Source organism: Pseudophryne corroboree, chromosome 7, assembly GCF_028390025.1.
Source record: "Pseudophryne corroboree isolate aPseCor3 chromosome 7, aPseCor3.hap2, whole genome shotgun sequence".
NCBI lineage: Eukaryota > Metazoa > Chordata > Amphibia > Anura > Myobatrachidae > Pseudophryne > Pseudophryne corroboree.
Genome location: NC_086450.1, coordinates 191851531 through 191866839, shown reverse-complemented (window position 1 = coordinate 191866839; position 15309 = coordinate 191851531). Strand labels below are relative to the sequence as shown.

Here is a 15309-nt window from a genome sequence, read left to right as displayed (position 1 = left end):
CATGCTGCACAACATGGCATTCAACATAACACACGCCAACAGGCATGAACCAAGTACAGCAACATGCTGAAACTAATATAACACAACATGTGTAATTCCAATAAACTAAACTGCAGGTAAAGTACGCACTGGGACGGGCGCCCAACATCCTCTACGGACGAGCAGAAAAGGATTTACCGGTAGGTATCAAAATCCTGTTTTCTCACACATCCTAGAGGATGCTGGGGTCCACTTCATGACCATGAGGTTTATACCAAAGCTCCAGTATGGGCGGGAGAGTGCGGATGACCCTGCAGCACCGATTGACCGAACTTGAGGTCTTCATCGGCCAAGGTGTCAAACTTGTAGAATTTTGCAAATGTGTTTGACCCCGACCAAGTAGCTGCTCGGCAAAGTTGCAATGCCGGGACACCCCGGGCAGCCGCCAATGATGAGCCCACCTTCCTAGTGGAATGGGCCTTCACCGACATCGGTAACAGCAATCCAGTCGTAGTATGAGCGTGCTGAATTGTACTTCTGATCCAACGCGCAATAGTCTGCTTGGAAGCAGGACACCCAATCTTGTTGGGAGCATACAGGACAAACAAAGACTGTTTTCCGTATTCGAGCTGTTCTAGCGACATAAATCTTCAAAGCTCTAACCACATCTAGAGACTTTGACTCAGTGAATGTGTCAGTAACTACTGGCACCACAATAGTTTGGTTTATATGGAAAGATGAAACCACCTGTGGAAGAAAACGTTGACGAGTTCTCAACTCTGCCCTATCTTTATGGAAGATCAGGTTAGGGCTCTTGTGAGACAAGGCCCCCAACTCAGACACCCGCCGTACGGATGCCAATGCCAAAAGCATCACCACTTTCCAAGTGAGAAACTTCAACTCTATCTCTTGTAGAGGCTCAAACCAATCCGATTGTAGAAACTGCAACACCACATTAAGGTCCCATGGTGCCACTGGAGGCACAAATGGAGGCTGGATGTGCAGAACCGCTTTCAAGAAGGTCTGAACCTCTGGAAGAGAGGTCAGTTGTTTTTGGAAGAACACTGACAAGGCCGAAATCTGGACCTTGATTGACCCCAATCGGAGGCCCGCCTCCACACCAGCCTGCAGAAAATGGAGAAAACGTCCCAACTGAAACTCTTCCGTAGGAGCCTTCTTGGATTCACACCAAGACACATATTTTCTCCAAATACGGTGGTAATGTTTCGACGTTACTCCTTTCCTGGCCTGAATAAGGGTGGGGATGACTTCCTTGGGAATACCCTTACGGGCTAGGATCCGTCGCTCAACAGCCATGCCGTCAAACGTAGCCGCGGTAAGTCTTGATACACACACGGCCCCTGCTGCAGCAGGTCCTCACGAAGAGGAAGAGGCCGAGTATCTTCTATGAGCAACTCCTGAAGATCTGGGTACCAAGCCCTCCTTGGCCAGTCTGGGGCAATGAAGATTGCTCGAACTCTTGTTCTCCTTATGATACTGAGCCCTTTTGGGATCAGCGGAAGTGGAGGGAAGACATACACCGACCGGAACACCCACTGGGCCACTAGCGCATCCACTGCTATTGCTTGAGGGTCTCTCGACCTGGAACAATATTTCTGAAGCTTTTTGTTGAGACGAGATGTCATCATGTCTACTTGAGGAACTCCCCAAAGACTTGTCACCTCTGCGAAGACTTCTTGGTGGAGGCCCCACTCTCTGTTAGGTTCCTGGTGCTCAGAACAAGGGAGATGTTGCGTAGTGAGTCCAGAGCACCAGAACGTGACGCTGAAATAAGGTGTGGTGTGGAAATAGCCCTAGCACCCTACCTCCATTGTTTCACCCGTGTGGTCAGTTCACGCCTGAGTGACTATGGTTTCTTGGGCCCACGGCAGCCGCGTTTGAAGGGCGGATTAGGTCTGCCCAACTCAGATGCCCCCAGGTATTAGAGTGAGACAAGGCGTGAACCGAGACAGGATAATAACAAGGGGACCTCTACCTAAACCAAACAGAAGGCTAGGGGCTACTAACAACCCTAAAACTAAGTATATGTGCGGCACGCCGCCAAAGGAAAAGAACAACAAAGGAAATGCTGTCCACACGCCAGCACAATACTGTTGTGTACCGGCGGTGACAGCATATGCAGAACCCTCTGCAAAACACCAGTGACAGATATAACCAAGGAATACAGCGGCCTAGGCCGACGGACGCGGCAAAGCCGCTACTCACGGAACCGGTACAAATACTAGCAAACGGACAGGAACCCCCAATGTAGCCGACACAGGCTCTCAGAACCGGAGGACAGGCAGAATCCCAAACGACAGACCGGTGGACACCAAGAAGCCAGATACTCAACCAGGAACAGACAAAGCCACAGGACTTCTGGACAGGAACGCTTCACGGCAGGACACGGGATCAGACACTGGAACCGACACTGGAACCGACACTGGAACCGACACTGGAAGCAGCTAGACAGACACTGCTAGACAGGAGCTCAGGAACTGAAAGGGACTAGCTCAGCACTCAAGAACTCTGGAACTCTGGAAATATCACCAGCGTCTGTGAATTGCACTGAGCCAGAATATAACAGAGTCTTAATTAATTATGTCGTGCAGCTGCCCTGCTGCACAACTGAGAGGTGCAATCAACAGACAGGTGAGGCTGAACACATGGGAACAAGCTGCAGTCACACAGACTCACCACCGGCAGCAAACAAGAGTCTTCTAAAACCAGAGCAACGGGAAATCCTGGCCTGCAAGACAACTATAAACATAGAATAGGAATGAACCACTACCTGTGGTTCATAACAGTACCCTCTCCTTAAGGGTGAGCTCCGAACACCCCATGACACCCACGGGGAACATAAACATAAGTATAACATAAAATACATAACCAAAATGCAAAACAGGAATGAGCCACAGCCGTGGCTCATAACACTCTCCTGGATGGAGATCGTGTCTGCTGAGGAAGTCTGCTTCCCAGTTGTCTACTCCCGGAATGAAAATTGCCGACAGAACCTTAACATGTCTTTCTGCCCAGAGGAGGATCTTCGTCACCTCTGCCATTGCCGCTCTGCTTTTCATTCTGCCCTGCCTATTTATGTATGCAACTGCTGTTACATTGTCCGACTGGATCTGTACGGAATGATCTTGAAGAAGGTGTACCGCTTGTTGAAGGCCGTTGTAAATGGCTCTCAATTCCAGCACGTTTATGTGAAGGCAGGCTTCCTGACTTGACCATTTTCCTTGGAAGCTTTCACCCTGAGTAACAGCTCCCCAGTCTCGGAGACTTGCATCCGTGGTTACCAGGACCCAGTCCTGAATCCCAAACCTGCGTCCCTCTAGTAGGTGAGATCTGTGTAGCCACCACAGGAGCAAAATCCTGGCTTTTGACGACAGGATTATCTTCCGGTGCATGTGTAGGTGGGATCCCAACCACTTGTCGAACAGGTCCCACTGGAATATCCTGGCATGCAACCTGCCAAACTGTATGGCCTCGTAGGCCGCCACCATCTTCCCCAACAACCGAATGCACTGATGGATTGACACACTTGATGGTTTCAATATCCTGTTTACCATTTTCTGGATTTTCAGAGCCTTTTCCACCGGAAGAAATACTCTCTGAACTTCTGTGTCCAGAATCATCCCGAGAAAAGACAATCTTGTCGTCGGTTCCAACTGTGACTTTGGATAATTTATGATCCAACCGTGTTGTTGGAGTATTGACACGGAGAGTGTGATGTTTTGTAACAACTGCTCCCTGGATCTCGCCTTTATCAGGAGATCATCTAGATAAGGAATTAAATTGACTCCTATTTGACGCAGGAGAACCATCATCTCCCCCATCACCTTGGTGAATACCCTCGGCACCGTGGAGAGACCGAAAGGTAATGTCTGGAATTGGTAATGGCAATCCTGAACCGCGAATCTCAGATAAGCCTGGTGAGGAGGATAAATGGGAACATGCAGGTAAGCATCTTTTATGTCTAGAGACACCATGTAGTCCCCCTCTTCCAGACTGGAAATCACTGCCCTCAGTGATTCCATTTTGAACTTGAATCGTTTCAAGTAGAGATTCAGATTTTTCAGGTTTAGGATCAGTCTGACCGAGCCGTCCGGCTTCGGAACTACAAAAAGGCTTGAATAAAACCCCTCCCCTTGTTGTGACAAAGGTACCAGGACTATGACCTGATCCTGACAAAGTTTTTGGATTACCACTGTTACTGCATCCCTTTCTGGAAGAGAAGCTAACAAGGTCGATTTGAAAAATCGGCATGGGGGAACGTCTTGAAACTCCAGCTTGTATCCCTGGGACACTATTTGCAACACCCAGGGATCCATGCCAGACAGAATCCAACCTTTACTGAACAGTTTGAGATGTGCCCCCACCCGAGCGGCCTCCCACAAAGGAGCCCCAGCGTCATGCTGAAGATTTGCCAGAAGTAGGGGTAGACTTCTGCTCCTGGGAACCTGAAGCTGCTGTGGATTTCTTTCCCTTTCTCCTTCCCCTACCCACAAAGAAGGGGAACCTCTCTCTTTTTTGTATTTATTGTGCCGAAAGGACTGCATGTGCGGGTGATATGTATTTTTTTCCGGTGCAGGCGCAGAGGGCAAAAATGTCGACTTACCTGCGGTAGCCGCCGAGACTAACGCATCCAGTCCATCGCCAAATAAGGCCTCACCTTTATATGGGAGAGCCTCCATATTTCTTTTGGAATCTGCATCCGCATCCACTGGCGAATCTACAACGCCCGCCGAGCCGATACAGCCATGGTAGCGGCTTGTGAACTCAAGAGTCCAATATCTTTCATCGCTTCTAGCATGTATGCGGCAGCGTCTTTGATATTCCCTAACTTAAGGAGTATCTCATCTTTATCAATCGTGTCAATTTCTGATGACACGCTTTCTGACCATTTTTCAATAGCGCGACTCACCCACGCGCAAGTAATTGTGGGCCTGAGCAGCGTAACATTGGCAACATAAATGGATTTCAATGTAGTTTCCATCTTCGGTCTGCCAGCTCTTTTAGTGAAGCCGTGCCAGGTGCAGGGAGAATTACCTTCTTTGTCAACCTGGACAGTGCACTGTCTAACACAGGGGGTGACTCCCATTTTTTCCTGTCCTCCACCGGGAAAGGATAAGCTATCTGAATTCTCTTGGGAATAAGAAATTTATTTTCAGGTGTCACCCACATCCCTTCAAAGAGTGTATTAAGCTCGTGGGAAGGAGGGAAAGTGACCTTAGATTTCTTTTCTTTATAGAAATAAGCCTTCTCCTGAGGTACAGGAGTGGCTTCCGTGACTTCCAGAACTTCCCTTATAGCCACAATCATATATTGAATATTTTTTGCCAATTTATGATCTTTTTCTCTGGAGTCACTATCGTAGACACAAGAATCAGTGTACGTGTCGGTATCAGTATTCACAATATTCGCAAATGGTCTCTTATGTGACCCAGAGGGGTCGCCTGCGGATGGAAGAACAGAGCCCTGAAAAATCACATCCTCCACAGATTTTCTCCAGCACTCAGCATGAGATTCAGACTTATCTAATCTCCTATTGATATGATGTATACTATCACGTATTTCTTTCACCCATGCAGGCTCTTGGTGTGCTGGGAGCGCCACCACATTACAACTCTGTGTCCCTAAAATGGTTTCCTCCAGGGAGGAACTCCCTGCCTCTGACATGTCTTACACACGTGTACAACACACACACAGACACACTGGGACTTATAGGGGACAGACCCACAGTAAAATCTGTCAGAGGGACACAGTTTAGGAGCAGCCAGTTCACAACCCCCGCGCCAATATCTAATGCCTGTGAACACAGAATGCCCACTGACATGCAGCGCTTTTTACACAGTAAAACACACTTGTAAAGCACCAAATTCGCTTGTGCCCCCCATGTTTTGCACCCTGATACTTGTAGTCAGAAGTGAAGGAGGACCAGCGATGTCTCTGCAGCCTGAGGAGAGAGAAAATGGCGCTGAGCAGTGTGCTGGCTGCCTGAGGAAGAAGCTCCACCCCCACAATGGCGCGTTTTTACCTCAGAAACTTTTCATAATATTTATACTGACGGGGGTAGGGCTGTGCCTAGGCATCTTATGCCCCCTTTTTGCCAGTTTATAGAGGTGTTTTTGCTGCCCAGGGCACCCCACCACGCCCTGCACCCTGCAGTGCCTGTGTGTGTGTGTGTTAGGGTCTCCTGCCCTGTGCTGCCGCGTTGTTATGGCAACCGGGAGACAAGTGCTAGCGGAGTAACCTGAGCGCAGCTGATACTCCGGTTCGGGTCTATTGCTGTGCAGTGGTTACAGGCTCTGTGCACGGCAGGGGATCCGGTGCTGGTTTTTGTGCTCACAGTCTGTGAGGTCTGAGTGGGGCGTGGACAGCACCTGCTTTATAAGGCCTCTTCTCAGGTTAAGCAGATGCTGCTGAATCTTTGCTGGTTAGTCAGTTCCTGAAAGTTAGCCAGTACTGTGTAGCTTTGTATTTGTTGTTGCTTACTGCAAATAGGCCTGGTGATTTGGTACTACACTCTGCCAATCCAGACCTAGCAGTAAGACTGGAGTCAGTCGTTTAACCTGCTGGGGTTCTTTTGCTACTCTGTGAACTTAGCAGGTTGGCGGCTGTATTCTCAGACTGCCTGCCTAAATCCTGTCTCACTGTGCAAGGTGTTCAGGTATTCAGTTTAGTGGCAGTAAGCTGAACCTGTGCACTGCAAGTGAGGATTAGGATTGTGGAGACTCTCCTTGTGTCTATCATTCCATCTCTGACCAAGGAGTTTATTGCCACACCCGTTGGTAACCCTTTAGGGTTTTGCTGTTGCCCTTAGCAACAGCATTTCGGGTTCTCTACGTATTAAAACACAACATCTTGCTTTTTTCATCTGAGCATTCCTAATAATAGGGAGACACCCAGTTTCTTAGCCTCTGGGCTTCTCTGTTCACTTTGTGTTTATTTTGTTACCCTATCACCTTCTGTGTACGTAATGTCATATTCCCCAGTCTGTGAGTTCATTTGTTTTGCATCCCTATCCGTTCAGACACCAGTACATTCCTGCAGGCACTGGTGTGCATAACAGTTCAGACACCAGTACATTCCTGCAGGCACTGGTGTGCATAACAGTGGGCAGCAATGGCGCGCTGCACTCCCGCCAGCCACGCTGTACCTCAGCTGTCACTTTTCTTGATAGAAGATCTCTCTTCTTCTACTCACCTGTGTTCTGACTTCTGGATCTGTGAGGGGGGTGACGGCGTGCTGTGGGAGTGAGCATCTAGACACGGCTAGCGTTCAGTACCCTTCAGGAGCTAATGGTGTCCTGTCAGCCAGAAGCAGAGCCATGAAATTCTTCAGGAAGTTGGTTCCTACTTCTGCCCCCTCAGTCCCACGAAGCAGGGAGACTGTTGCCAGCAGTTCTCCCTGAAAACAAAAAACCTAACATAAGTCTTTTCAGAGAAGCTCAGTAGAGCTCCCCTAGAGTGCATCCAGTCTGCCTGGGCACATTTCTAAAACTGAGGTCTGGAGGAGGGGCATAGAGGGAGGAGCCAGTTCACACCCATTGAAAAGTCTTAAGAGTGCCCATGGCTCCTGCGGAACCGTCTATACCCCATGGTCATGAAGTGGACCCCAGCATCCTCTAGGACGTATGAGAAACTTACAAAAATGCTGTATACTCATTATTTCACAGCTTACAGTGATCATGAGTTGCTTGGTTCAGCAAGCAGCCCGACAGCCGCTTCAGTGCCCATGAGCACCTATATCACAGAGCATGATACAGCAATATCTTTTTGTTGAAAAGGTTAGAGCAAAGTATAAAAATAAAATAAAAAAATAGAGCATATACTGTACCTCAACTTCACTCTCAATGGATTATGATCAACATGCTGCTTTCATAAGATTTTATGCCCTTGGGCAACATGCAGTTCTCATCCTATAATGTATTAGTGAAACTATAGCAGTTTTTTAAATCATAAAGTATTTACTGATGGCAAACGTGAATATAAAAAATAAACATTTAGATTAATATTTCGTAACACTCGGCTAGGGTCCATAAATCCTTGACTCGAGAAATAATGTGAGGCCCATGAGTAGAATTTATTATTCTCTGCGCTGCAAGTCAGTGTTTGTGTTAGAGAGACACATACAATTCTATTTTCTAAATGGTTTGAAAAGGAAAGTGGAATCTCGGCAGGTTGGGAATCTCTTGGGATTGTGAAAGCCTTTATTGTATCAACACATTAGAGGAGGAAGTGTGGTACTAAGAGGTACAGAGGAGCTGTGCTTTTCTATCACTATAAACTGATCATTTCACACCAGTTTCCTTCGTAAAAAAAAAACTAGTTTGTTGTACTGGTGATAGTACCACTACTTCACAGTGTACTGGTCACAGGCACATTCAGGGCTAATTAGTTCATTATTTAGTTGTAGAATGCCTTTAAAAATTCATGAGGTGGAAAAAAGGTACTTAGTCTTTATTTCAAAATACTACAAAGATTTGTCTAACATTTCATACCATGATCTACATATGTACAAGGGGTCATCAATTGTGAATGGAAGAAAATAGTTTTAGTATCAGCATAGGGAGGAGTTCTTTACTGTACCTGTGAATTTCCTGATCACCTGATAGCACATTCAGAATTCAAAAAATGTACTGCAGACACCCACCTCTGAGCATGTACAGGCCAGAGCAAATGTAGTAAAGCCGCAAACAGTATTTGATTGTGCACGTGCTGGCCCAAGCAGGACTTCATTGTGCATCCACTGAAATATATGGCCCAAGTAGGACTTCAATGTGTATCTACTGTCCTATATGCATGCTCAAAAGAACAGAGTTGAGGGCCTATGGAGAGTGTGCAATGTCATTGTGGGCATTCCCTCAAGCGTAAGAGTGAACTAACCATTCATCGGTGAGGAGAAGACAGAGGAATGCAATGAGGTTTGCCAGATCTTGTGGTACCAGCTCTGGAATTTGCTGGGACTGCCGGCAATCCCTAGGGCATACCTCCCAACATGACCCATTATAGGAGGGACAAAATGTTCTGTTCCTGGACCTCTCTCTTGACTCAGGACTGCCATCACCTGTGTTGAACTAGTTAGTTGATGAGAAAGATGTTTCAATATAGGTGATAGCAATAATAAATTAAGAGGAAAGACCAGGTACAGAGCACTTTGTCCCTCCTGGGATGGGTCACGTTGGGAACATTAGAATATCTGTAATGGATGCAGTGTGTGCATTGCACATGGGCCTCCAGGGTCCCCAGAGGCCCACACTACACACCCTGCATCCAATATAGATACGTTAATATACTTGCCTTCCGGAGCCCTATGTCGCTGCAGAAACCAGTGAAAAAATGGTGAGGCAGACATTTTTCCTGGTGTTTTGCGCATGGCCGCTGCTTAATTTTCCCAGAGATCTGCACATGCGCACTAGACTTTGGGACAGCGCTAGGGTCTCCTAGTGACCCTAGTATCTAGGGTCTATTGCTCTGCTGGCTAAGGTGAATAGGGTGCTCAGACAGTGACTGCACATGGGCCTCCTCTCTCTTGATGTGCCCCTGGTTAGGCAGTACGCATAGGGTTCTAAGTGGATATCAAGGTCGAACTACAGTATCACACTGAAATCCTTTCAAACATATTTTGTGTAATTGTTAGTATTCAGTGAGAATAATAATCACCACATTAAATGTATCTATTCGTAAATTCAATCTGCTGTAAACTATCCTGGAATTTTTGAGTTCTCGTGAATTGGAAACTATCAGGATTTATCTCGGTCAATGTAGCTGATTATATGATGATAAAAACATAATTAATCACACACAATTTTAAACACAAAACAACATTTATTTATCACAAATCGCATCCAAAGGGATGGATACAATTTGACACAAACCGCATGTGGTTTACATTCAACGGCTGGTTAACAACTCAAACATCATGCAAATACTGTTTGCTCCTGATTTAAACCCTTTGTTATGTTTCTGATTTTGACTTGCATATGTCAGTATTACCCCTTTTCCACTGGTGCTTAAAAACCCAAGTTACTGCCATAATAACCCAGGAGCAGCTAAGTGGAAACAGATTAACCTGTGTCCAGTGACCTGGGACTCAAACCTGGCTCGCTTGCAGGGTTGCTCCCGTGAAGGACCCGGGTTGCTGTGCAGTGTAAATGGGTAAGCCGGGTCCATGTGACCCAGCTCCCATAGTATAAGACATCATAGTCCAGAGCAGGGACAGATTGGGATGGAAAACTAACCTGGGAAATTTATGGAAGCAGCCCTAATGGGGACGAAGCCTGATGAGGGGGTGGGGTCTGCTGAGGGGGCAGGATCCTTACTCATAGGGCCTGATTGTATGCAATTACAATCAGGCCCTATGAGGAGTTTTTACCTTTAAAGATTTTCATACCCTCAGGGGGGTGCACACACAAAAAATGCAAATTTCCTCTGATTACTTCAATGCGAGTTTGTAATTGGATTGCAAAATGAATTTGTAGTACAAATTTGCCAATGAAAAGGCAACTCGCAGCTTGCACAAGACAACTAGATTGACTCCTTTGGGTAAACAAGATCTGCAAATCACTAAAAAAATGGCGGTGATGTATGAGCACATACTGGTGGACTGCGGAATTGTTAATTCTGGTTAAAAAAAATGCAGAAGCAGAGAAACTTTTTTTATTTTTTTTTATTTCTGATGTATGGGCCCCATTACTGTGCCAGTGATGATCACATGTTCACTGGATTCACATGTAGCTCGCTACTCCACCTGCAAGGTCTGCTGACTGTGGAAGTGCTAGCGAACATTACCCAGGAGGCCTCCTGCTACATTTTGCATAATGAAGCCCCTATGTGCAGCATTTCTGAGGCTGGTGAATTTGCCATTTTAGTAACCCTATGGAAACCTATGGGGTCTGCCTTTGCATTTGAAAATGTTGCACCTCCCTCATACATATATCGAGGATGTCGTTCCTATTTTTGGGTAGCCCCTGAAAATGGCTACTTTCAGTTATTATGCTGCAAATATTCTTGGATGAATATGGGCTTCTTTGAGACTACATTTAAGTGTAATAACTGAATCAGAAAACTTTGTTTTATATGTATCATACCCAAAACGCTTGTGATTTCACCAGTTAGGAACAACTTTCCAAAAATGTGCTTCTTCATCTCAGGACCCACAATCTGCATAGTGGGTGGAAAATAATGAGGCTTGATGTGTTTTTCCACTTTGATAAATTATTGTTTTAAAATTATATAAAAGAGCATTGTAATCTGCACATTCATATACCCCCACTATAGTTCTTTAGTTCAGCATAGGTCTATCTGAAGCACTCAGACTACAAAACACATTAATAAAGTATGATGTCTGTATGGCAGGCATGCTGATATGCCTGGAAACTGTTTGATGGGCTTTCAATTATAGTTAACTTAAATTTAATATTTTTCTTGATTTTTTTTATTTATATGGGGGGCGGGGGGGTATTTAAACAATTTGATATATTGCAATGTAGAATAGCACATATTTGACAACGTTTCATGGCATCTTCAACTGACAGTGGTAGATTTTAAATTCCATTAAAGTTAAATAGAATTAGTTTCCAGATTTTTTCTTGCTTGTTCCACTTGAACTCCTTCTGTCTTCATATTTCAGTGCATTGTGTCTGACATCCTGCTGTTATCTCTTATTTTCGTCTTCCATCGGGAGATAACCTCTGCCCAGGAGCTGCCACCTGCAGGGACTTCATTCCTGAAACATTTTTACTCTTTACTATAAACAAGTCTCTCCTTCCCCGGCTATCTCTCCATCCAGACCTGCCAGGTCTTCTCTCTATCCCCAGCCTCCACTAGAATGCATCGATTATTACCCGAACTCCAAATTACTGTATAAAACTCTTTCCTTTGCCCCTCCACCATCCGATGCAGTTTTAAGAATGTATTCTATCCTATGTTACCATTCTCCCCCTCCCTTCTTCCAACCCAGATCACTGCCAAGCCCGCTCTGCATTCTTTTGCACAGTTTTGAATGACAGGAGAAAGTTTGGGCCAGAGGGAGTGGATGATAGGAGAGAGGCATCTGACATTACCTTAGACTTCTGCGCGTTCTGCTGCATAGGCTGCCATGCTAGGGCACTGCAGGGACCAAGCTACAGAAAGTTCCACCCAGTAGCCAAGGTGTGCCCCTTCCCAATCCACACACCTGTCCTGTACTCGTCAGCCATTCTTATTTAGGGCGTACTGTGCGTTATAATGTGTATAAAATGTCTCTATTATTAAGGAGCCCCAGGACCTCTGCCGCAGGTTCCATTTCGGATAAAGCGCAATTAATAATTCTCGTAATTCCATTTTACCTCCCTCTATATCTTCCACTCCTCTTCCCCCCCTCCCTGTCTATCCCTATCTTCACCTCCTAATCTCCACCCCCGACCCTTGTGTGTTCCTCCCAAATGGGCTCTTCTTTCTTTACTCTCAGCCTGCAGGACAGTCTTTGCCCGCTGACTGCGCTCTGGAGCCACAGGGATCCCCTATGCCCCAATCCCCACTGTCCCAGAACACGTTGAGTGGTGCTACTGTCCTCCCACCTCTCATCCATCCCCATAGGGAGAAAAGAGAACAATCCAGGCATTCCTCGGAGTTTTCTACTTGTTGATCTAGCTCCTTGTGTGTTCTTGGCTGCCTCCCCTGATTGCACTGAAGAAGCAGAATATATGTGCTCATCTGTCTAGTGAATCCCTTCACTCACCTTGTCAGAGAAAGCATGATGCCCCTATCCAGGACTCAGCTGGGACTCTTCTTCATCCTCCTGTGTCCTGCAAACATCATTGGACTGTGGTGGTGAGTAGCCCCAGACTACGATCCTAGATGATAACCCTGGCTGACTTATCTCACAAGCTCCCACTTGCCCCACTCCACATGCCCAAGATATTTGATGAACGTTTTACACAGCAAGCAGAGATCTGTTTGGGGTTAGCCTTGTCCTAAATGTTTTGTCAGGAGCATAGTGAAAACTCTAGGTGATTGTCAAGTCAATGTAACTGGTTGCTGCTACAGATCAGTGACATAATGCAAAGGACTCAGACAGTGGGGCTGATGACAGACTGGGGAGCAATGCTCTGTTGGGCTTTGACAGCCATGGGATTACATATGATTGCTAAAAATAACAAATGTGATGTGTAGTTGATGGAAAGGAAGCAATACTCTGCAGATGCTTTTCTTGTGATAATCGGTATAATACTGTACGTATGGGTTGAAGAAAGGTTAACGGCTGCCAGCGAAGTGTTAAATACAATAACGCAGCTTTGCGCAGAAATGTTAAAGATGGACAGATTTATTACACATCGCAGGCAGGAGAGGGATTGTTTCATTACGTGCAGACCAAGTGGCTCAATCATTATAAACGCGCTGCTCTCTACTGTTAAGGAACTACAAGACCCAGCATGCCATAGCAATCCTTGGATGCCAGAGCATGCTGAGACCCTTAGTTCTACCTGAGATCGAAAGCCGCGGATAACTTGGTTCTATAGTACAGTGCACCGAGTATAAGTGTCAGTTTCTTCAGTGTAGCTCGCCAACTAATGTGGAGCTACAAGTCCCAGCGTGCCCTGTCATGGACTTGTAGTTGCATAAAGGCAGTGGAAACACTGGTTGCCCAAGCCTGTTATATGTACTTAAAACAACTTCTGACTGAACGTACTGTATTTGCTTTTGAGATTGTCTGTGTATCATCATGAGCTCAGTAAATTAATTATTACCAAACGTACTATATAAAAAGTTTACAGTACAGACAAGTTGTGCATGGCTTGGAATAAACGCGTTAAACAACTCTAGCAGAAATAATGTATCACTTTGTTTTGTTTTAAAGTACAGTTTCTGGCTGAGGATGAGTTAAATGATTGCACAACCCAGACGTTGTAGCTTTGTGTCTGACAATATTTGAGTGTGTGCCCCGGGAACAGAGTCTTCCTCAATCAGCAAGTATTCATTTGGGATCCAGATGGAGCAGCCCAGGTGGCTCCAGGTATTGACCATCAACTACTCTGGATGTATTGCTACCTTTGTAGCATTAGAGGAGAGCTGGAGTATTAAAGTAATACGCTTTGTAGTAATGATGACCTCTAGTAGCTTTCGGCAACAGCTTGCACTCTTCAAGATCGCAACATAATTCTCATGCCCCTTGTTATAGAGATGGTTAGTAGTAGTAGCAATAATAATAATAATAATAATAATAATAATAATAATAATAATAATAATAATATTTATTATTATTTTTATTAGCCACAAGCATCTATAGTAGCATGTATTGTGTCCTTTTATCTAGCACAGTGGTTGGGGAACACTAATGGGGTAAAAATGAAATTCCTGGGGGTAATGCACGGTTGCGCTGCCGAGACACAACCTCGTCCAGCACCAGCTGGCTCGCAATGTGACGTGCTGATGTCACACCGTGCTCCCTTCTGCCTGCCCTGCGCTGTGCTCCTGGCCGCCCTGTGATGTGTTCCTGCCCGCGGTGTGACGTGCTGATGTCACACTGCGCTCCCTCACGCCCGCCCATCCTGCGCTGTCCTGTCCTCCTGCCCGTGGTCCGCCAACCCACGCACAGAACTTGAAGTGTTCTGTGGCTGACCGCTGATGGAGTTCCGCAGGATCAGACAGTGGCCCACATAACAGTGGGAAATTCCCACTGACATTACTGAGGTGAGGATGTGACCATCTGTCTCCTAAAAGTCGTGTCGTCGTCCCCCCCTTCCCCCCTCATCCATCTTTATCACATCCATTCTGGTGTTTTGGGCAGAAAGTTTTAATTAACCCATTCACTGCCAAAAAATAATTGGCAAAAATAATAAAAAATAATTATATATGTATCTCAGAATTGCCATATAAACAGTGATAACCAGTATATATGCACAATAATATATGATTTCCTTCCTTTCAAATCAAGGGGGTAACGTCGGCGTAGCTAAATATATTTTGGGGTAAAAGGTAAAAAAGTTCCCTGACCCCTGATCTAGCACATATGAGCTTCTTGACAGATACAGTATGTGTGTGGTACAGCATTTACACAATTAGGAAACTATTACTGTACATTACTAATTATGTAGGGTAACAAGCACCAGGTAATGTGTAACAAGTCTGATATTTTGTTGTGTACATTAACCCTTCACTGTCCCTGAGTCTGCTAGTTGATTTGATGTTACTTTAATATCTTCTATGCGTTATTTCATACTACAGTATATCCACTATAATCCTTTGTGATACTAAGAGTTAAAAGGACAGTTCATAAAGGTACAACATGAAAAGGTAGCTGGTTATTACATGTTTCTGAATTTCGTTAGGAAACAAAGTA

General features: G+C 45.6%; 1 protein-coding gene across 1 annotated transcript in view; it reads left to right on the top strand.

Annotated features, from left to right (window-relative positions):
* The first annotated feature begins 12096 nt into the window (after window positions 1-12096).
* WNT6 (Wnt family member 6) overlaps window positions 12097-15309 on the top strand; it is a 301655-nt gene continuing 298442 nt past the window's right edge. The window contains exon 1 of the mRNA XM_063933890.1: window positions 12097-12800. Coding sequence (XP_063789960.1) covers window positions 12724-12800 — 77 coding nt within the window. The 5' untranslated portion in view covers window positions 12097-12723. The remainder of the gene's footprint in view (window positions 12801-15309) is intronic.